The following is a 24,469-nucleotide window of genomic DNA, read 5'->3' on the forward strand; positions in this document are numbered from 1 at the left end:
AAGCGATAATATTGAAATGGAAGGAGTATCAGACCACTGAAAATCTACGAAGACCTGGTCTTCCCTCTAAACTTTCAGCTCATACAAGGAGAAGACTGATCAGAGATGCAGCCAAGAGACCCATGATCACTCTGGATGAACTGCAGAGATCTACAGCTTAGGTGGGAGACTCTGTCCATGGGACAACAATCAGTCGTATAATGCACAAATCTGGCCTTTATGGAAGAGTGGCAAGAAGAAAGCCATTTCTTAAAGATATCCATAAAAAGTGTCATTTAAAGTTTGCCACAAGCCACCTGGGAGACACACCAAACATGTGGAAGAAGGTACTCTGGTCAGATGAAACCAAAATCTAACTTTTTGGCAACAATGCAAAACGTTATGTTTGGCGTAAAAGCAACACAGCTCATCACCCTGAACACACTATCCCCACTGTCAAACATGGTGGGGGCAGCATTATGGTTTGGGCCTGCTTTTCTTCAGCAGGGACAGGGAAGATGGTTAAAATTGATGGGAAGATGGATGGAGCCAAATACAGGACCATTCTGGAAGAAAACCTGAAGGAGTCTGCAAAAGATCTGAGACTGGAATGGAGATTTGTCTTCCAACAAGACAATGATCCAAAACATAAAGCAAAATCTACAATGAAATGGTTCACGAATAAACATATCCAGGTGTTAGAATGGCCAAGTCAAAGTCCAGACCTGAATCCAATCAAGAATCTGTGGAAAGAACTGAAAACGGCTGTTCACAAACGCTCTCCATCCAACCTCACTGAGCTTGAGCGGTTTTGCAAGGAGAAATGGGCAAAAATTTCAGTCTCTCGATGTGCAAAACTGATAGAGACATACCCCAAGCAACTTACAGCTGTAATCGCAGCAAAAGGTGGCACTACAAAGTATTAACTTAAGGGGGCTGAATAATTTTGCACGCCCAATTTTTCAGTTTTTTATTTGTTAAAAAAGTTTGAAATATCCAATAAATTTCGTTCCACTTCATGATTGTGTCCCACTTGTTGATTCTTCACAAAAAATTACAGTTTTATATCTTTATGTTTGAAGCCTGAAATGTGGCAAAAGGTTGCAAAGTTCAAGGGGGCCGAATACTTTCGCAAGGCACTGTATTTGTCAAGTAATGCTGCATATTTTTTGGGTCAGTTCTTCTATTCGCATGCCATGAATTTAAAAATGTGTTGTGCAATTTAGACTGGTTATTGCACAGTGCTTCATATTGGAGTGAAATTACAATATTTGCTAAAGTTTACTTCTAAGGAAATGTTACAATGTATAACATTGCTTTTTCTTCTTGTAGCTGTAATTGCAATTCACAACCTCCTAATCCTGTGAAAGTGGCTGTAGCAGGGGCTCAGAATTACCTCAGTGCTGTGCTCAGACTGTTTGTGGAGCAGCTGTCACACAAGACTCCAGACTGGCTGGGATACCTGCGATTTCTTATCATCCCTTTAGGTAACCAGAAAAACGATGTGTCCTTCCAGAATAAATAAGCAAACTGCAGTGTTCATTAAAGCTGGTCATACGCCAGAATGTTCGTCGGATTTTCTAATTGTTAGAGAGATTAAACTGAAAATCATTTTAAACTGTAGTTACAGGAAAAATTTGAAGTAACAGGATGAAACATTTTTTAAATTTTAACTGTTTACATTCTAGAAAGTCAACATGCTGTAATGCTCTTAAGCTAGGCACAAAAGTGACCTGTTAGTTTGTCTGAGATTCCATTCTAGCAGCAAATCTGAAATAAATTTTAAATGCATTTGAGCAAAATGAGTTGACTCAATAAAAATAAGTTGACTCGATGGTGAGAAGAATATGTTTAAAATGTATGTATGGTTGAAACAAAATTCTGCTTATGTATGACCAGCTTAATCCATAGCAGTAGTCAGGATGTATGAAGTGAGATTTGTTTACTTGTCATGAGTATTGTGATCAGAATTCTCCTCCCTGTGCTATTTTACTGTCTAAGGTGATTAAATTTACCTCTTGAAAGAAAAATAATAAATGCACATTTTTTTTGCGGGTAAAAAAAAAAAGTGTATTTATTTATTTTTCGAAAAGTAGATCCTGAGTGCAATATCAGGCTCCTCCACACACTCAGGATAGCTGTCTGCCAATAGGTCTGATATTTAAGAGCAGGCAGATCAATGAACTATAACAGCTGCTCTCTTTTCACATTGTAACTGCAGGTGTGGAGAGAGGAACCCCCACCCACTGTCATGGAGGGAGAGGGGGTGCATGCTGAATATGTTACATTCTTAATTTAAGCTTTAAAGGCTAAGTTACACCCGCATTAAGTCAAAATAAAAAAACAAAAAAAAATAGGCACAAGGGCCATTATGCAGTCATTATGTTGTATCCCTTATGCTGAGATTGCTTTGTTAAGTGAAATTCTCCTCCATTGATTCCCTTGCCCCCATCCTCACCCCCACTGCCATACTCTTCTGGTGCTGGCTTATGATTTCATTTATTTGTTTTTTTTGGCTGCACTTAGGTTTTACTCTGCATAGAAGAGTTTAGTTTGCATGCTTATTAATAACCATTTGAGTACCATCCTGTGTTACCACTTCATAAAAATTAGTTCCAGATGATTAGTATTCTACAATTGCCATCATCCCAAATAGTCAATGCATAAAAATAACACTAAAAAGTGTTGATCTCCTCTGAGAAGAAAGGGGGGATTTTTAAGGCAATAATGAAAAAAAAAAACAATGAATGAATAAAATGTATGAAATTTATTGATTAAAAACGACATATCATATCATAGATACATAGATATACAAATTCCATGGCCGAATGTGGAAAACCACAGCGGGCCATGGATCACAAAAACATGTGACATACTATATCTTACTGTGCAAAAATAGAAATAGAGAATATGGAGATGTGTAAGAAAATCCAACGCGTTTCGAGTGATTAGATGAACTTTTAGTTCCAGTCTTCGTCAGGGATATATATACTAGTCCCTTTATTTTCTTACCTAAAGGAAAAATACCAACAAACAAACACAAAAAAGGAAACAGTGTAAAAATACATTTGAAGCATGAATACGTTACCCACCCAACACCTGAATCCAAGGACATGGATGAAATAGGTGGACAAAAATGGAAAAAATATATATATATATATATATATATATATATATATATATATATATATAGAAATACCCACCATTGCCTCCTCATGGCAACGAATGTTGCAGTTGCTATAAAGATCCAAGCTTCAGAAAAAAAGTGATAACCTGTCACTGTTGATCCACAGAGGAACCAGAGTGGCTTACGGATTGTCCTGGATGTAAGGCTTGGCACCCATAGTTTGCCCTTCCAGTAGGCCCACGGGGTATATATCAACAAAAAGGAGTACCCCTTAACATATGGTGCCTGAAAACAATAAAAAATATATACATTATTGGGAGCAGAAACAAACCAAAAAGTGAAAAAGTGCCTATAATGTAATAGCCCAATAAACCCAGCTGAAAAGGTTTCAGCGGAGGGGAGGAGAGAGGCGGGGACACAAAGGGGGGCATATGCTTATCAGTTCAGCCGGCAAACCATGATGCCTAGCCGAAAGTAGAACAAACCCCCCAAAAAAATCAACGAATTGTTACTTACAGGCATCCAAGAGTGGAAATCTCAAATGGATTTAGGTTGAGCCCGGAAAGATCCAGATGGGAATACAAAAAGGCCAACAAGTAATAGGTATGTGGCAGCTCTCAGATCCCTGGCTACCTCCTACAGCATGGAGGAGCAAGGGGGTAAGGCACCGTGGTGAGCCTTGGCGTCCTCTATTTCAAGGAGAGGCGTGGTCCCGCCCTCCTTGCATTCCCGCGGGTTCGCGCTACCCGGAAGTAGCTGCGTTCCCGCGTCTAGACCGGAAATGGCGCGCCCGGCGCACCGGAAGTGACGTAATCGTCAACATCCGGTTACAGAGGGGAACGAATACAGAGGACTCAATCACCACCAACACAGATTGGAGCACCGCGCACAGTGGCAGAGGAAACCTCAACCTCATCAGGCAGTGTACTAGGGCCCCCCACTGGAATCCATCCAAGTGTGGGGGCCCACATGTGCCGGACCAGAAGAGCAAAGAAATAGAGGCCAAGCCAACACTGTAAACCCTGTAAGGGCATAACAGTGTATTAAGGACAAAAAATAAAAAAAGGAAATTCAAATATAAGACAATGCATATAAAGCTTGGATCCCACAAGAGAAGAGGAATGACGGGAAATATAAAAAGGGAAATAGAAAGGGATAAAGACCCCCCCCAAAAAGGAGAGTGAATATCCCTTCATGCCAGGCTAACACGCCCGTCGTTATAGTGGACATCCTTGGGTCATGGTATCCAAATGCCGGTGGTAACGCAACAATTATACATGCCACAATGTATCAAAACATGAAAAACCAAATTTCTCTTACGTCCTCCGACAGTCGCCGCCTCTCCATATTCGTCACTATGGGGTTATTGACCTTTGCTCCGTAGGAGTAGCTAGGCAACAGAATATGTCAATATTAAAGCTTTTAGCATATCCCACCCCCAGGGGGTGGTCCCCTCAGTCAATACCCTCCTGCTTCCTGTATCCATACCTCAGTTTCATTGTCTAGCTATCAGGAGTAGCAGGCTGTTTCTGTGCTGGGGCTTTTTGTCTCAGCCTTTATCTTCTTTTTTGATTTTATTTGAGTTTTTTTCTCTCTCTTTACTTAGCTGTTAATTTCTTCAGCATTAGTTAGTTCTTCTGATGAAGAGGATCGTGCAGGCTGGGTCTCGGGCTGGCCCCCCTGGTCGCAGGTTATGGGCCAGTGCTTCCCAGCCTGCCATTGAGCGTTCAGTCAGGTTTTTTCCTGGCATGTGTGAACGACCCATCCCTGTTCGCTGCAGGGATGCTGCGGTGAGGTGGCTACCTCAATGGACGCCATGCGGTTTCGCACCGCAGTTCTACTGCGTCCTGGCTGCGACTCTCCCTGTCCTTTGTGCAGCGGTTTGATCGCTTGGGCGGGCTCCCCACGCCAGTGAGAAGGTAAGTGTACTCTGTGTGGGGACCTGTCTGTTTAGTGGGTGTCAGTCTGGGACTGTGTAACCCTGCCTTCCTGTACACACTATTGGGCTCCCTGGCTGGTTTGCGGCCTTCTGTGGGCTGCAAGGAGGGGGGCTGTCCTGCACTGTGCTGTGTTGCAAGCGGTGTATTTTTTCTGTGTGACATGCTGTATGCTGTGGGGCATGCTGTGAGACATGTTTATGCATACATGCGGCGGCCGCTGCTGCGGTCCGCCATTTTTTTATTATTAGCATGTGATGGCCATTGCTGCATGAGGAGAGCGGCGTTTTTGGCGCCAAGCACCGCCATTTTGGCAGGAATCGCTCAGGCCACATGTCAGCGCTGCATGCTCTGCCTTTGCAGTCCCCCACCGGAGGCCATGTTTGTGGAGCCTTCCATAGGCTTTATAGGAGCGATCTGTATTACATCACTTCCTTTGCTCTGAGACCAGCGATCGATGCAGCAGCCTGAGGGATCTCTCCAGGTTCACCTTCCTTATTCCTGTATTCCTTGCCTAAGTTTTTGTACTTCTCCCTGTGAGGGTCGGTGTGTGCTGTGTGTGTGCGGGGGGCTACGCTCGCCGCGCTCTTAAAGGGGCAGTACCCCTTTTTTTCCTGCAAAATTTTGGGGCATGGATTCTCAGGAAAGCAAATTTCCTCCCACTTTAGTGGGGGGCCAAGGGTCTGCTGCTTCCCCCGAGGGGGGCGATTTGACTACCATTGTGGCTAACCTAGCTGCTCAGATGCAGATGCTTGTGGCTGCTCAATCCACGAAACGGCCCAGAGTTTCAATTTCCTCTGATTCAGAGGGTGATGGTGATGGGGCTGCTATGGCTGGGGTCCACTTATCGGGGTCCCGTTCGTCCCTGGACTTTGTAGGGTCGGAAGGGGAGGCAGAGGTTGAAGGGGTTGATGATTCCCCCCCTGGCTCGTCTGAAGAGCTTGCAATCATGGATGAATTGGTTGCTTCTATCAAACAAACGCTGCATTTGCAGGATGAACCATGTCCTCCTGCCGTCCTGGCCTCTTATGAGACGCAGCGGAGACGCAAATCATCGCAGGTTTTTCCTTGCACTGAGGATTTTCAGCGCGCTGTTAGTGAACAATGGCGCAATATAAAGAAGCCTTTTGCTGTGCCAAGTAGTTTCAAGCTGCGTTACCCCTTCACACCCGCCACTGATGAACGTTGGTGTGTGCCACCTCCGGTGGATCACGCGGTGGCGGTTTTGAATAAATCTACTGCGATTCCGGCAGAGGATACCCCGGTGTTCCGGGATCCCACGGACAGGAGACTGGAGTCTCTTGCCCGCCATACTTACTCGGTTACCGGTTCCATGCTAAAAGCTATTTTTGCTTCCCTTATGGCAGCTCAGGCTGTCGCAGATTGGACGCAGGTGCTCAGGCGCATCCTGGTGGCTGATTCTGCCCCGCCGACGACGTTCGCTATGGTGGATCAAATTCATCAGGGTGTCATGTATTTGTGTGATGCGGACTTAGATATAATCCCTTTGGCTGCACGTGTGCACAGCGTGGCGGTGTTGACACGCCGCTTGATTTGGCTGAATTGTTGGTCTGTGGACCAATCTTCTCGCAAAACTTTAGCTAATCTGCCCAATACGGGATCTCGCCTTTTTGGCGACTCCTTGGATACGCTGATAAAGGGGATCTCTGGGGGTAAGAGCACGCTCTTGCCCCAGTCTCACAAGGCTAAGGGTGCTCAAGGTAAGAAGCATGCTTCGTTTAGACCCTCTCAGGGGTCCTTTTGTGCCTTTCGGTCGCACTATAAGGGCAAACCCTTCAAAGGTCAAGGCTCCCAAAAGACGCCGTGGACAGGTAAGCAGTCCGGGTCCGCTGCCCATAACAATGCGACCTGAAGGGGCGCCCTCACCCAGTTCTGGGGTGGGGGGACGTTTGCTCGGTTTTCTTCAACCCTGGCTGGCCCACGTTCGGGACAGGTGGGTTCAGGAGATGGTTCGGTCCGGTTACAAGATCGAGTTTCTCTCTCAGCCGGCGAGCAGATTTTTTCCCTCAAATCTTCAACTGTCTCCGGAGCGTTTGCGAGATCTGCACCTGGCGGTGCGGGACCTGCGGGCTCAGGGAGTGGTGGTTCCGGTGCCTCATCGGGACAGATTTCGGGGGTTTTATTCAAATCTGTTCACTGTGCCCAGAAAGGAGGGCAAGGTACGTCCAATTCTGGCCTTAAAAGCTCTGAACCGCTTTGTGCGGGTTCGCAAGTTCCGCATGGAATCCCTGCGCTCGGTGGTGGCTGCTCTATTTCTGGGAGAATTCATGGCATCCATCGATTTGAAGGATGCGTACCTTCACATTCCCATTTTCGAGGGTCACTAGAGGTACCTTCGATTCGCCATTGCGGAGGTTCATTGCCAATTCGTGGCGCTGCCTTTTGGTCTCGCTTCGGCTCCGCGGGTGTTCATCAAGGTGCTTGCACCGGTTCTGGCTTTATTGAGAGCCCAGGGCATCTCGGTCCTGGGGTATCTGGACGACATTCTGGTTCGGTCTGCGACCAGTCAGGGTCTTGTGAAAGACCTGTCCGTCACGATGCACACTCTACAGGAGTTTGGTTGGACGATAAACTTTCCAAAATCGAAGCTATGCCCGTCGGTTCGTCTTCCCTACCTGGGAATGATCCTGGACTCCGTTCAGGCGAAGGTCTTCCTGCCGGAAGACAAGATCAGGACACTTCAGGAAGCAGTAAGGTCCCTCCGGGACGTTCCGTGCTCGTCCCTCCGGACGGGCATGAGGTGTCTGGGATTGATGGTCTCGGCTTTCGAGGCGATCCCCTTTGCCCAGTTTCACACGAGAGGTCTCCAAGCGGAGATCCTGTCCAGGTGGGACGGGCGACCACAATCTCTGGATCTTCAGATCTCGTTGAGTCCTCGCACCAGAAGGGATCTTCTGTGGTGGCTACAGTCCCCGGCGGTGTCAGGGGGCAAGTCTTTTCGTCCTCTTTCATGGACGGTGATCACCACGGACGCCAGCCTGTCGGGCTGGGGTGGTGTTCTGTCCACCCAGGGTACTTGGTCGGAGGGGGAATCCTCCCTTCCGATAAACATTCTGGAATTGCGGGCGATAAATCTCTGCCTTCGACGTTGGACAGACAGGCTTCAGGGCCGTCCGGTTCGGGTGCAGACGGACAATGCCACAGCGGTGGCCTACATCAACCACCAAGGGGGCACCAGGAGTGCCCGAGCGGCTCGGGAGGTGGCCGACATTCTGTCTTGGGCCGAGACGCACATCACGGCGGTTCACATTCCGGGGGTGGAGAACTGGCAGGCGGATTATCTGAGTCGCCAGACCCTGGACCAGGGGGAATGGTCACTCCACCCGGATGTCTTCCAGATGTTGTGCGCGAAGTGGGGTCTTCCAGATGTGGACCTGTTCGCGTCTCGTCTGAACAACAAGGTGGGAAGGTTCGTGGCAAGGACGCGCGATCCTCGGGCAGACGCGTCGGACGTGTTAGTGGCTCCGTGGCATCAGTATCGACTGATGTATGCATTCCCACCGATTCAGTTACTATCCAGGTTCCTTCGCAGGTTGTCCTCGGAACCGCTCACGGTGATTTTGGTGGCGCCAGACTGGCCTCGCCGGTCTTGGTACGCAGACCTCGTGAATCTGGCGGTCGACGCTCCGTGGCATCTGCCTCTTCGAGAAGATCTTCTGTCTCAAGGACCGATATTCCATCCTGCTTTACAGTCGCTGGCTTTGACGGCCTGGCTGTTGAAACCGAGGTCCTGAGGGATAGGGGTCTCTCCCCGGGCGTCATTTACACTTTGATCAATGCTAGAAAGACTTCTTCGGGGAAGGTTTACTACCGTACTTGGAAGGCCTATTTTGCCTGGTGTGAGTCCAGGGGGTTTTCCCCTCTCTCATACTCAGTGTCTAGGGTGTTGTCTTTCCTTCAAACGGGTGTGGACCAGCGTTTGGCGTTGGCTACGATTAAGGGTCAGATTTCTGCGCTGGCCGTTCTTTTTCAACGCCCTGTGGCGTCTAATTCTTTGGTTAGCACCTTTGTTCAAGGGGTGCGACACCTGGTCCCTCCTAGGAGGGAGCCTTTGCCTCCATGGGACTTGAACCTCGTTCTGTCCGTATTACAACATGCTCCCTTTGAAAAGATCTGGGAGATCCCGTTGCCTCTGTTGTCCAAGAAGGTCACTTTTTTGGTGGCGATCACTTCGGCTTGCAGAGTGTCGGAGCTGGCAGCCTTGTCCTGCAGGTCTCCGTATTTGGTGATTCACTTGGATAAGGTGGTCTTGCGACCTAACCCTTCTTTTCTTCCGAAGAGGATCTCGGAATTTCATCTCAATGAGGACATTGTCTTGCCTTCACTTTGCACGAAGCCTAGACATCCGAAGGAGGTGGATTTACATTCTTTGGATGTTGTTCGGGCGATCAGGGTTTACCTGTCAGCGACTAAATCCTTTCGCAAGACGGATTCTCTATTTGTCCTTCCTGAGGGGCCTCGGAAGGGCTTGGCGGCGTCTGCTTCTACCATCGCCAAATGGATTAGACAGACTATTGAGCAGGCATATATTTTGAAGGGGAAAGTTCCCCCTATGCCTGTGAAGGCGCACTCTACGAGATCGCTGAGTACGTCTTGGGCCTGTCATCATCGGGCTTCTGTGGCCCAGGTGTGTAAGGTGGCGACTTGGTCGTCCGTTCACACCTTCTCAAAGTTCTACAAAGTGGATGTTCAGGCATCGGCAGATGCTTCCTTTGGCCGCAAGGTTCTTAGTGCGGCAGTGCCTTAGGGTCCCTTGTTTTTTGGGCCCTTGACTGTTTTGGGATGTTTTTATCCCTGGGTTATTTGTTTTTCCTGGGTTGTTGCTCCTGTTGAGCAATGTTTTTTTCATGCTGCCCAGCTGGTTTCCTTCCTTTGGTAAGGTTCCTTTCTCTGATGTGGGTCCTGCGTTGCCTTAGGCGCGGCTGCGTTTCCCACCCCTCATGTATGCACTGCTTTGGGACGTCCCCATAGTGACGAATATGGAGAGGCGGCGACTGTCGGAGGACGTAAGAGAAAACGGAATTTTTGTAAAATCTTACCTGTAAAATTCCTTTCTCTGAGTCCTCCGACAGTCGCCGCCCCCGCCCCTCTTTTGGGGTTTGTTTATGTACTCTACTGCTATTCTACTGAAACTGAGGTATGGATACAGGAAGCAGGAGGGTATTGACTGAGGGGACCACCCCCTGGGGATGGGATATGCTAAAAGCTTTAATATTGACATATTCTGTTGCCTAGCTACTCCTACGGAGCAAAGGTTTATAACCCCATAGTGACGAATATGGAGAGGCGGCGACTGTCGGAGGACTCAGAGAAAGGAATTTTACAGGTAAGATTTTACAAAAATTCCGTTATATTTACAAAAGGATTTTTGCAAACAAACCATAATCACAATCGTGCAGATAACAATTATTGACCGCATCAAAAAATTGTTAGAACACAACAAAAAAAAAAAAAAAATATATATATATATATATATATATATATATATATATATATATATATATATATATTGTCGCTCTGTTGTTTGAAAAGCATATCAAATAGTGAGAGAGGGAGAAGAAAAGGGGAAAAAAATATAAATATTTTTTAAATAGAAAAAGAAAAATGTACATAGAGGAGATGGAATGGGCTGGAAGAGGTTCAGTCGGTCTTGCCTGAGCTAAACCCCTGTAAAAATGGTCTATAGCTCTCTATCTCATTTAAACCCGGACGTGTGGTAGCATTCAGAGTCTGGATCCAGCGTGCCTCCCTCTGGAGCAGCTGCTTGTTCCAATCGCCGCCCCTTGGTGGAATGTGAATGCGGTCCAAGATGGTAAAGTTTACTTGAGGCATGCGATATTGGTGATCCCATGCCACATGTCTGCCCAAGGGCAGATATAGGTCACCAACACGCATGCCCGCTAGATGTTTGGTGCAGCGAGCCTGGAACTCCTGCTTGGTCTTACCAACATAAAATGAACCGCATTCACACTCCACCAAGTAGACGACCCCCTTGGTCCTGCAATTCGCAAAATGGCGCAGTTGGAACCTGTCACCATTAGGGAGGGTGAAGGAACGTCTCCTCTGCACAAAGGGGCAGAAGGAGCAGGAGCCACAGGGGAAGGTGCCCCATGTGCGACAGGGGTCGCGTCTGCGATCCCCCTTGTACTCGGTCTGGACCAGTTTTTGACCAATGGACCTGTATGTGACAGACTGTTTATTGGAGACAAATTTAGATAATGAGGAGTCATCTGTTAAGATGTCCCAATGCCTACCAAGAACTTTGAGTATGGTCTTGTGTTCTTTCGAATAGCTTGTAATCACGCAAACTATATGATCTTCTTGTTGCTTTTTGGACTTAAAAATTAAATCCCTGCGTTCCAGGTCCTTGACCTTATTGAAGGATTTTCGCAAGCAAGACTTGCTGTAGCCTCTCGCTAGAAAGCGCTCAGTCAAGACACCAGCCTCCACCCGGAAGTCGTCCAGGGTCGAACAGTTCCATCGAGCCCTAAGAAACTGGCTGTAGGGAATCGACCTCTTGAGCGACTCCGGCTCCGGGTGGAAGCTGGCAGCATGTAGAACGCTGTTGCCAGCTGTCTTTTTCCGAAAGAGCTTACTGTGCAAAAGACCATCCTCCCCCTTGAAGATTGTGACGTCCAAGAAATCAATCTGTCTCTCACTGGCCACCATGGTGAAAAACAGATTGAAAACATTCTGGTTCAAACAATCCAGAAAAGTCTTTAAGAGGTCCAGGGAGTCGTCCCAGACAAGAAAGACGTCGTCTATGTACCTCTGCCACATGAGTATGTGGCAGGTGTACACAGACAAAGCCTCGTCTGAGAAGACCGCCCGCTCCCACTCCCCCAGATACAGGTTGGCATATGTGGGGGCGCAACAGGTCCCCATAGCCACCCCCTGTACCTGGAGGTAGTGGGAGCCCTGGAAAACAAAAATGTTGTTGTTAAGGATGAATTGTAACATGGAAAGGATAAACTGGTCGAACGCCCAGTTGTCCATGCTCTTCTGGGCCAAAATCTTGCTGATGGCCTGTATACCCAAATTGTGCGGGATACTGTTGTATAAACACTCCACATCAATAGATGCAAGCAGAGCTGATTCGGGGACCTGCACGTTCTCCAGAATCTGCAAGAGGTGCCGGGTATCCCTGGTGTAGGAAGTTAGGCCTAGGACATATGGACGAAGGTAGGCATCAATGACTCTACTTATGCCCTCCGAGATGCTGCCGTTGCCCGAGACAATCGGCCTCCCTGGTGGGTCGTCCAAATTTTTATGCACCTTTGGGAGCGCGTACATGGTGGGAATTCTAGGATGGCGGGTACGGGCAAAATCCCAAATTTCTTTGGTGATAGTGCCAGCCATCCCGGCTTCATCCAAAAGGCGATAAAAAGTGTCATTGGACTTACCCACCAGGGAGGCGGACACCCGGCGGTACCATCTCGGGTCTTGAAGAATTTTGAGACACATAGAGACATATTTCTCATTGTCCATCAGGACAATATTGCCCCCCTTGTCGGAGGGCTTGATGGTGATGCTTGTATTGTCCTGAAGGGCCCTGAGAGCCGTCTGTAAAGTAGGACTCAGATTGTTGATTGATTTGCTGGCATGTATAGTCTGTAGGTCCTTAGTGACCCGTTTAACAAACAGTGCCAGGGAGGGGTTGGAATCAAAGGAGGGAAATTTCGAGGACCCTCTTCGGAGGCTAGATAGGGAGGGACCGGTGGAAGTGGAGTCTGCAAGGCCAGAGGCCCCCATCTCAGCCTCGTCCCAATCCTCAGAGCCATTCTCCAAAAGTAGGAGATTAAAGTCCTTGAGGGCCCTGAAATCCGCCGCCGTAAGTCCCGATTGGACCGTGGGTTCCTGATTTGCAGATTTGTCAAATATAGTTTTGAACAGGAGACGTCTCGCGAATAGGTGAATATCTTTAGTAAGTTCGAACTTGTCGAACGACCTGGTTGGGCAAAAGGATAGGCCCAAAGATAGGACCTTTCTTTCCTCCGATGTTAACACATGGGAGGAAAGGTTGACAATGTTTAGTCCTGCATCAGATTCAGGCTCAGATTGGAGCTCGATCTGAGCATGTAGGGCTCTAGTCCCTTCTGGCCGTTGGCTTTGGCCAGAGATCCCTTGCCTAAAAAAGGCCCATCGTTATTTTTGGGTCTGGCGCCCAGATCTCTCCCACTTTGCTGACTGGATCTCAAGTTTCTTTGCCCTGGCGCACTGCTATCGTTCTGACTGTTAGCCTTCGTTATATTTTCTGATTTGTTACCAGAGGGATTCACTCCCTTTGTGGATTTTTTATTTTGTTGAGCATTCTCTTCATTTGTCCCTTGTTCTCGGCGCTTGAAGGTTTTACCCTTACGTTTGGTCGGCCGGGGATCGGTAGAAGAGTGCGCTGACGAAGAGGAATATGACTGTGAATCGGATGAATACTCTGTTTTACCTTGGTGACTGGACCTTCCTGGATTCATAAAACGTCTTTTGGGGAATTTGTTGCCGTTGTGCCATTTATAGGCCTTACCTTCCCCAAAGGCGTTTTTGTCCCTCCAAAATTTTTTGTTCTTTTTGAGGAGGACAGTTTTGCCATATTTCTCCAAATGTTTCTTTGTTAGTTTCATAAGTAGTATAATGATTATGGCTTTTCAGAGGAGCAAGTTGTACATAGATATTTTTAACTTCCTCGTTATTCTTGGAGATCTGAGTTTCATATTCCCCCCGTAATAATCTCATTAAGTTGGCAGAACAATTGTTTAACTCCTTTTCCCATTCTTTTTTCAGTTCCGGAGATATCTGATCAAGAATGGGAAAGATTTGGATTCTGAGACCCATAGGGTTGATTTTTTCAGCTATGTATTTGTCAAAAAAATTGACCTGTAAGTGGAGAGTCGTTTTCTTCTCTAGGCTTTTGGTCAGATTTGAAAATAAGCAAAAGAGATCTGTCTCAGCCTGTTCTTTTTGATTGTAATCCTTATGTATGCTTGACATCAATGCATCCCAGCTATCGCCCAGCAAATCCCCCATGATAAAAGGAGAAAAAGAGAGAAGGGAAAAAAAAAAAAAAAACACACACCACCAATAACCACCTCACTAGAGATATTAAACTTGTCAGCAATAGAAAAATGTTAGCTTTGGTGGCTTGGGGGAGATTCTCCCACTGTCCAAAGAACAGAGAGATCGAGATCACCTCCAGGTCCACCAACAAATTTTCATATGTGCAGCGGTACTTGGCAGGTGGCCGTGGCCATATATCACAACTTTAGTACAACTGCTAGATATATTACAATGGCTACGGAGTGAAGAAAAAAAACCCCTAGTCATCAAAAAGGAAAAAAACCTTCATTACTAGGTAATTTTTCAGTGTTATGATACTTTGACAATTACTCAGTCATGCAACACTTTACCTATATTAATTCTATAACGTTTTATTGTTTGTTTTTGGTAGCAGTTAAGACCCATTTAGTGCCGGTTCACACTTCAGTGCGGCTGCTGAGATCGCATGTAATTCGGAGCGCACTGCTCCTTCATTACATGCGATTTCATGTGCGGTGCGAATTTCAGCCATACACTTTGTATGGCTGAATTCGCACTGCATCTGCACCAAAGATGCACAGGAGGCATTTTTTGAGCCGCATCAAAATCGGATCGCACAGTGGTTCACACTTGTGCGATCCGATTCTGTGCGTACTTGCAGATCGCACTGCGATATGCAATCAAACTGGGGGTGTTGTTACCTTTTAATTGACACCCCCTGCGTATCGCATATGGCAGTGTGAACTGCCAGATGTGCGGATGCATTGCGGGAACACGCTGCATATTCGCAGCGTTCCCGCATCGCACAAGTGTGAACCGAGCCTTATACTTGCATATGGGGATGTTTACAATTACCTGTGGGAGACTCAGCAGGGATCCCTGTGAATTGCTGCAGGCAGGAAGAGCCCCATTTAAAGCAATGGAAGCCTGACAGCACCCAAAGCTATTCACGGCTGTTTGCATGTTATTGCTCATGCATCAGCTACCTGTGAATGATTGGCCCTATATACAGACTGGCCCTAGATGCAGTTTTCACATTAAATGGGGCTTCCCACCTGCACATATTTGCTGGGATCCCTGTTGAGTTTCCCACAGGTAATCACAAATGGCCCTATTTGGAAGTGTAAATGGGGCTTAAAAGGCTAAGTTCGCCTTTTGGAACATGTTACATGTTCCATCTTTATTTAGTTCATTCACTAACTCTGCAGCTTTCAAACAGACAGCCCACGTGGAGGTATGGGATGAAAGCTGCAGGGCTTATTTACAGAAGCCAAAAAACACATAAAGTCCTACAAGGTCTCAAATAAAGGGATTTTCTCCACAACAAGGAAAACAGCACAAAAAACATTAAATGTATTGAAGCTCTACCCTTATAAATAAAGAATAATGTATCATGTAATAATAATAGTGTCTATATATATATATATATATATATATATATATATATATATATATATATATATATATATATATATATATATATATATATGCAACAGCTAGTAATGGCTGATACAGGGCCACATATGTGAGTTCATAAACCTTTAATTTCACAAAATAAAAAATACATGGAAAACAACCACATACTAAGACATATATAAGGACAAAAGACTCATAGCCTGACATTGGCTCAGCCCTATGTATAGTTGGTGACCAATGAATTAAGAAGTTCATAAATTAAGTCTTGCAGAAATGCAAATGTGGTATCTCTTCTCGTAATTTTAAAAGGTGTGGAAAGAATAAATGCACTCAGCTGGGATGACAAAAATGAGTTAAGGACAGCATGAAGACTCTGTGGTCCAGAGGAGACATTCAAAAGACACAATCACAGTGAATAAAGTCCATGTCTCCCTCACACAGATTCATGCATAGTATCAACAGTTCCACTGCTAATGTAAATGTGTGAGCTCACAAATGTGAAAATCATGAAGATCCAAAGGTCTCATGTAAACTAGATGTTTTAAAGGTAACAATGGCGCAAACTGTGTCCACTCTTGTAGTTTGCTATTCAAGTCACCTTGTTTGCAGAAGCTTGACATTGCACGCCTGATCCACAATCACATGTACAATGTTTTCCAGGTTCCTGCAGAAAATAAATAAGAATGCACTTTTTTTTTTTTTGCAAAATTATGCACTTTTTTTCCTGGAAAGGTGAACTTCTCTTTTCATAACCACAAAATTAAAAAAATAAAAAACAAAATAAAAATACCATAGCAGTAGAAACAATGTAGAAAGTAGACACCCCAATAATTGGTGGCAGGGAAGGGATTTCCAGCTGATTGACAGCCTCAGCTCTGTTCATGGGTGCTATGTGAAGGGGGGGAGGGGGAAATTCCTTCCTTCCAATCAGCTTTCTGAGTGTTATTTTAGCTCTCCATCCCCTTTTATTCCTCTTACTTCGGATAAGCTGTATACATTCTTAGTTACATAGTTAGTCTGAAAAAAGACACAAGTCTTATCTAGCTTAGCCAACAAAAAACAAAAAGACAACACAACCATACAATCCCATATACACAATCATATAACCACAGTCAGGGGCTGACTGGAAACTTTTGGCCCAGGGGGCAAATACAGTCCAGAGGCCCATGGTGCAGTGACCCGCCCCCCCCCACTCTCCCTCTCCCTGGCCTCCTCCTGACCCCCATTCCAGGCTGAAGCTCCGCTCCGAGTACTCTCTACTCACCGGCCAAATCTGGGTTCCCAACCATGTCGGCAGGGGGCGGTTGGGGGGAGCTGGGACAGCTCGGTTGGGGCTGCCTGGAGGAGGAGAGTCTCCAGTGGGGCATGGAACTGGCCTTCTCTAAAACACAGTTTACACCATCCATGCTGGAGGGGAGGTCTGCGCTCTGTCCTGGTCTTTATCCTGCACTCAGTAGGTCAGTAATGGGGACTATTTACTTCTCTTCACCAGGAATCCTTTAGGCATGTCTGTGGCAGAAGTGGTGCAGCCTTTTTTACGGAGCAATTGCCCCCCTGCCCCCTGGCCCAGTCCTCCCCTGACCACAATTGATCCACAGGAAGGCGATAGACCCCAGCAAAGCATGATCCAATTTGCTACAGCAAGGGAAAAAATTTCTTCCTGATCCCCCGAGAGGCAATCGGATATTCCCTGGATCAACTTTCTCTGTCGCTCATTGACAGACGTAGACCTCGTTGATTAATAACAACTCGGGTTATACTGCCCTCTACAGGAGTAGGACTAGACAGGAAAGAAAACGTTCTGGCCACACCCTAGGGGCAGTCCCAGAGGGTATATCCTCTCACTTCCTGCTACAGCAAATCATTTTTTTTCTGTCTAGTTAGGAGTAAGGACCTAGATGCCTTGCTAGGATCTTCGGTCCTGGCAGGATTTTTTTTTTAGAAAGATTTTTTTTTTTAGACCGCTTTTTTCTCCAGTGTTCCTGTGAGATCTTCAAGCAAGAAAGCTGGAACTGGGCGACGGGCTGGATGTTGAGATCCAGTGGTCACCTCAGTTCAGCCTACGAGCGCGTGCAGGCCATAGCTCCACGCTGGGTCGGCCGCGACATAGTCCCACTGGACGGGGACTGACCCTGCGAGTTAAACGTCTCGCCTGGACACCAATGACCAACAGAGTCACGGCGTCCGTATTGGTCGACAGCCCCCCCACCCCGGTGGAGAGGGGTTCTGTCAGGAGTTGGCGCCCGCCTGGTTCCGGTATGGTGAGTAGAATGTTCCCCCTCTCCCCCCTGTCGGGTTTGTGGTCGACGCGGGCCCCTCTCTGGGATGGTAGGATGGGTCTCCCCTCTATCCTATAACAGGTCACAGATCCCCCAATTTGAGTGTGATTGTTTGTGAATAGTAACAAGGAGGCTTGGTTTGGGAGCTGACAATCTAAGGTCATTGTAAGACTGTAAGGGTGACTGAAGTCAGTGGCAGTACAAAAGGGCATTACTATTGAAGTAGAAGGTATCCTACCTGTCAGAGTGTGTACACAGGCCGATGCCTATGCCTGAGTTACTGCAGTCCAGATCGCCATTCCTCCAGCAACCGGTCACTTCCACGGGCTGCACAGCCTCCCGATGGCCCACGGAACGCATGCGGCCCGCCAGGGTCCTATACCGCCGGCCAGGCTTATCACCATTCAGGGTGAAGTTTGTGGGGCCGAGGCACTCCCGCAGGCCGCCAGGCCGAATACATACTTCCCGCAGGCCGCTGCTAGCCGCCGCTATCCTACACAGGCCGCCGTCATTGTTTTGCAGATCGCACGAGGCCTCCATATTGGCGTAGCCTCGTGTCTCCAGCATGGGGGCGGCCATGTTTGAGGTTACCAAACACCTCGAGGAGCTAGGGGGAGGCGCCGGAAGGCGTGTAAAGGGGCAGAGCCGCCTCCTTGGCCCAGGGAAAGCAAGCCAAAGACTTCCTGTCTGTAACAGACAGTGCTGGAAGCAAGTTGATAAGAAACTTCTGTGCATCAGGTGAGCTTGGGGTCTCTCTCTCTCTCTCTTTCTGAGGGGTCCAAGCAGGTAGACTGAGGGGCGATATTGCGCTGGGGGACTAAGAAAAAAAAAAAAAAGTTTTTTTCTTGCAATTTATTTTTTTGTGTTTGCTGGCAAGTGTCTTGTTACATGAACCCTGCCACACATGTATCCCCACCTGATCCCCTCAGGGTGGCCGCAGGACCCTCCAGTACCTCATTTGTGATGATGCATTATCAGCAGTTTTGGAGTCTTTGGTATCCCGGGTGTAGGTAGCCTGTCAGGGACGTGGGGCAAGAAGAGCGACCCCCGCCTACCCCTATGTCATCTGATACTTCAGATACGGATTCTGAGCTGGTCATTGCAGCCCCTTTTCTGGGGTTGTTGTCTCAGGTACAGTCTCCTCAGACAGTGAGGAGGACGCGTCTGCCTCCGCCATAGCACAAGAAGCGTTGGTGGAAGCACTAGTTGTGTCTGCCCGGGAAACCTTAAATCTTGAGGTTACACCGGCAGAGGTAGCTGAGACTCATATTCCTTCTTTGGTACTAGCAAGCCTACCAAAATGATGAAGGGTTTCCCTTGCTCAAATGGGGTCGTCCGTAAACGAGCCCCTGCTATTTCCAAACGCATTGCTAGGCGCTATCATTTTGAGGAATCCCTCATTACAAAGATGGACGGTACCACCAATAGTGGACTCACCGATTTCCAGACTATATAAAGCCACTGTTATCCCGTTGGATTGACAGAATGGACCCCACCCATCTCTAGGGTGGGGGGACGTCTTCACCGGTTTCCGGATCCAGGGCTTTCCAGAATCCCGGATAAAGGGGTTCGCAAGGTCATATGGTCGGGATACAAGATCGAGTTTCGATCACTTCCACCGGTGCGATTCTTCCCTTCCAATATTCAAAATCCCAGGGTCACTTAAAAAGCTTTGCGGGGGACAGCTTGATGCAACAAGCAGTGGTAGTTCCCATTCCTTGGAGGAGTTCTAGTCGAACCTGTTCACAATGCCCAGGAAAAAGGGCTAGGTGCGTCCAATTCTGGTCTTGGAAGAGATGGAGTCCATCCATACAGTGGTGGCCTCCCTGCATCAGGGGGATTTCCTGGCGTCCATAGACATTTAGGGTGCCTATCTTCATATCCCCATCTTCGCAGGACATCAGCGTTTTCGTTGCTTTTCCCAAAGTTTATCCCTGGTTCCCACCAGGAGACTGAACTATCTGGGCCTAATTTTGGATACATCCTTGGCAAGAGTGTTTCTCCATGCGGAGAAACTCCAGAAGATTCAGTCAATGATTCGGATGTTGCTGTCCGTCAACTAGCTGGGATTGATGGTCGCCTCTTTAGAGGCAGTACCGTTTGCCCAGTCTCATACCCGAATTCTCCAAAGAGGAGATTCTTCTCATATGGAATCGGAATTTCCGATTCCCTGGACAATCGGATCCGATTGAGCGAGCGGACCAGGGAGGCTCTGGTCTGGTGGCTTCGGTCTCCGATGCTCAGCCAGGGGAAGTCATTTCTTCTGATAAATTCCAGGTCACCGATAAATGTGTTGGAACTGAGAGCGATCAGACTTTGTCTGATTTACTGGACCGAGCAGCTCCAGGGCAGCCCGGTTCGGATCCAATCGGACTATGCCTCGGTCATGACTTATGTCGATCACCAGGGGGCACCAAGAGTGCCCTGGCGGCCATAGTAGTGGCCAACATTCCTATTGGGGTAACAGTTGTTCCAGTTCTCTCCGCGATATTTATCACGGGGGTGGACAGGCAGATTATTTCAGCCGTCAGATTCTGGATCAAGAGGAATAGTCTCTTCATCTTCATCCAGAGGTATTTTACCAGCTGTCCCTTCATTGGGGCACCCCGGAGATGGATCTGTTGGCAGGTTGGCTCAACAGGGCTCGCGCCCGCGATCCTCTAGCGGACGCAGCAGACGCGCTGAGCGCCCCGTAGGGGAAGTATCAGCTACTGTATGTCTTCCCCCTTCTCAAGTTACTGCTGAGATTTCTCCGCAGGATAGAGGTGGAGGGAACTCCAGTTATCCCGGTAATTCCCGGGCTAGCCTCGTCAAGCCGGGTACGCCGACTTGGGCAAGACTAGTCGCGGACGCTCCTTGGAGACTTCTTCTCAGGGAGGATCTGCGGTCTCAAGGACCGATCTTCCATCGTGCTTTACAGTCGCTGGCTTTAACGGCCTGGCCATTGAGACCCAGGTACTGAAGGACAAGGAATTGTCAGCTTCAGTTATTCCTACTCTAATTAAAGCAAGAAAAGCGACTTCCAGCAAAGTCTATTATCGCACATGGAAGGCTTACATTGCGTGGTGTGAATCGTAGGAGTTTTCCCCCACGTACCTATTCGGTGACCCGAATCTTGTTTTTTTCTGCAAAAGGGGGTTGAGCAGAAACTATCCTTGAGCACTATCAAGGGTCAGGTTTCAGCGTTAGCAATCTTCTTCCAGAAGCCTCTGGCTACTCATTCCTTGGTGCGGAATTTCATCCAGGAGGTGCAGCACTTGGCTTCGCCAGTGCGCGCGCCCTTACCACCCTGGGATCTTAATTTGGTGTTGTCGGTTCTTCAGAAACCTCCCTTTGAAAATATCAGGGAGATTCCCTTGCTTACATTATCCCAGAAGGTGGCCTTCTTGGTGGCTATCCCTTCTGCACGCAGGGTGTCAGAACTGGCTGCATTATTGTGTCATTCCCCATATCTGGGGATTCATAGGGAGAAGGTAGTTCTTCATCCGAAGCCATCTTTTTTTCCTAAGGTGGTTTTCAGACTTTCATCTGAATGAAGATATTGCTACCTTCCTTGTGTCCTAAGCCCAGTCATCCTAGGGAATGTGCGTTGCATTCCTTGGATGTGGTGTGGGCAATCAGGGTATACCTGAAGACTACGGAATCGTTCCGTAAGACGGATTCACTTTTTGTGATCACGGATGGCCCCAGAAAGGGGTTGCCTGCATCTGCCGCGACTATCTCCAGATGGATTAGACAGACGGTGGTACAGTCTTATTCTATTTAGGGTCGGAATCCTCCGTTCCTTGTTAAGGCGCACTCCACTCGAGCGCTCAGTACTTCCTGGGCCTACCGCCATCAGGCGTCAGTGGTCCAGGTGTGCAAGGCGGCTACCTGGTAGTCGGTGCATACCTTTACAAAATTTTATAAAGTTCATGTGATGGCATCGGTGGATGCCTCATTTGGCCGCAAGGTTTTGCAGACCACAATTTGAGGAGACCGGTGGTCTACCTCGAGGGTTTTTTTCCGTTGGAATTTCTGTTGAGTCTCATCTTTTGTTTGATGAGCCTTTTAAACTTCTAGTTGGCACCGATTGGGCCTTCTAGATTGGATTTTGATTTCCATTTTCCCACCCCTCATTTGTGGTACTGCTTTGGGACGTCCCGAGTTGTTATTAATCAACGAGGACTACGTCTGTCAATGAGCGACAGAGAAAAATGGATTTTTGTAAAATCTTACCATAAAATCCTTTTCTCTTAAGCTCATTGACAGAAGTAGTACCCGCCCCTCTGTTTTTGAGTTGGGTTGGGTTAAATTCTCTAAACACTGCTTTGTGACATAACTGATTTGCTGTAGCAGGAAGTGAGAGGATATACCCTCTGGGACTGCCCCTAGGGTGTGGCCAGAACGTTTTCTTTCCTGTCTAGTCCTACTCCTGTAGAGGGCAGTATAACCCGAGTTGTTATTAATCAACGAGGACTACGTCTGTCAATGAGCTTAACCACTTAAGCCCCGGAGGATTTGGCTGCTAAAGGACCAGGGGTTTTTTTGCGATTTTTTACTGCGTGACTTTAACGGACAATTGCGCGGTCGTGCGACGCTGTACCTAAACGAATTTGACGTCCTTTTTTTCCCACAAACAGAGCTTTCTTTTGGTGGTATTTGATCACCTGTGCGATTTTTTGATCACGCGCTATAAACAAAAAAAGAGCGTAAATTTTGCAAAAATAACAATATTTTTCACATTTTTTTATATGAAATTCCCCAAAAAAAAAAGTAAAAATCAAAATTTTTTAACATTTTTCGGCCAATTTGTTTTATGCTACCTATGTTTGGTAAAAAAAATCGTAAAAAGCGTATTTTGATTGGTTTGCGCAAAAGTTATCGCGTTTACTAACAAAGAGAAAGATTTTTGTCATTTTTGGTGTTTTTTTTTTTAACGCGTAATGGCGGCGATCTGCGATTTTTTTTTCGGTACTGCGACATTGCGGCGGACAGATCGGACCCTTGACTGACATTTTTGACACTTTTGGGGTTACCAGTGACATTACTGCAGTAATCAGTGCTATACATATGCACTGTTACTGCAAAAATGACACTGGCAGGGAAGGGGTTAACTTTATTGGACAGGGAGGGGTTAAGTGTGTCCTAGGGGCGTGCTTTCTACTGTGTAGGGACATTGCTATTGGTGTAAAAGCAAAGATCAACCGTTCTACTATGTAGAACGGTCAGATCTTTACTTTTACACAGGGAGAACTGACAGGCAGCTTGTTTACACAAGCTGCTCTGTCTTTCTCCCTTCACAGGAGCGATCGCAGTGTGACTGGCGGACATCGAGTCCGCCGGTCACACGCACTGACTTGCCTGTGAACGAGCCGCGGCGGGCGCGCGCCTCGGCGGGCGCGCGCCCGCCCGCTATAGGCTCGCAAGTCAGTGACAGGCGAGTGATGTACCGATACGTCACTCTGCCTGGCCGGGGCTGACCGCCGCAGTATATAGTCGTGCGGCGGTTGGCAACCGGTTAAGAGAAAAGGATTTTACGGTAAGATTTTACAAAAATCCATTTTTACCTATAAATATTAGTGACAAAAAGGTGATACACAGCACAAATTAGGGTAGGCCAAAATAAAGTGACTGGTGCTTAAATAGTATGTGTATAAGTAATAAATAAAATTGTGCAATAGTGTAACCTTAATTGATTACCAGCTTCACCCTGACATGAAATAAAGTGCTTCAATAGTGTAAACCAAGTATAAATATATAGAGCAGAAATATGTACGTAATTAATTGTGCATAAAGCACAATGTATAAATCAATAAAACTTGCAATGTATAATATATAAATACATATAATAAATAAATGAATAAATAAATAAAGTCCCAAACAGATTCAGTTCTTTAAGCAAGTAACCAGTGAAGGTGCAGTGTGCTTAGGTGCTCCTTAATATGCAAATTGGTGACAATCCGTGCAAAAAAATAAGATGCAATGGTGTGAGGATCCACTCCCTATGGACTTCCACTTACCAGACTTCCAGGACCCCTTAGCAATATTGCATGTGGGTCAAACGCACTTAGTCCGGTGTGGAGTGGGCTCTTTTCTTTTAGGGCTGATCTTTTGGACTCCAGTAAACAATCTTTCCTCGGCGGGTCACTAGATATGGGACCATATGGAAGGAAGACTCAGAATAGTGTAATCCCGTTTCAACGATTTATTAAAAAATATATAAAATAACACTCACATTTTCCAGAGTAATAAAAAGCCTTTGTGGTAGTATAATCTCCTACGCAAGAGGATACTTATGGACTTGCAGTGTCTGCACGGGCTGCGCTGGTCCCAACTTGCATTACACCGCAACCGTAAGTGACGTATACTTCAAGCGTAAAACGTAAATTGCGTCAACGCGTTTCACCCTCCTCCAGGGCGTTATCAAAGACGTATCTCCGGCTACGATGAGGCAGGTATTCATTTCTTTTTTAATATACATGTCGCTTGGTTCATAGCTGCACCGGCTTTAGATATACATGTTCAGAGTTTGCTCCCCCAATTTTTTGCTTGTTTATTATATATATACCTCCTCCTCCAATCAGCATGCATTTTGACTTCCTGTTCCTGGATCATCTTAACAAACTTGTTTGTTTAGTAACCCACACATTCATTTTGCTATAAGCGTCCGTTTGATGGTCATTTGCCTAACAATTTTATGC

At 46.9% G+C, this 24,469-nt stretch overlaps 1 protein-coding gene across 8 annotated transcripts in view; it reads left to right on the top strand.

The window, feature by feature from the left end:
• The window catches only part of PACS2 (phosphofurin acidic cluster sorting protein 2), a 1,277,570-nt gene that overhangs the window by 835,318 nt on the left and 417,783 nt on the right, over positions 1-24,469 (top strand). For all 8 annotated transcript variants that reach the window (XR_014224766.1, XM_082242585.1, XM_082242586.1 and 5 more), the window contains one exon: positions 1,312-1,466. Coding sequence is in view for 7 of the 8 variants with exons in the window: in XM_082242585.1 (XP_082098711.1) it covers positions 1,312-1,466 (155 nt within the window). In the remaining variant the exon portion in view is untranslated. The remainder of the gene's footprint in view (positions 1-1,311; positions 1,467-24,469) is intronic.

Source organism: Pelophylax lessonae (genome assembly GCF_965119305.1).
Source record: "Pelophylax lessonae genome assembly, chromosome: 13".
NCBI lineage: Eukaryota > Metazoa > Chordata > Amphibia > Anura > Ranidae > Pelophylax > Pelophylax lessonae.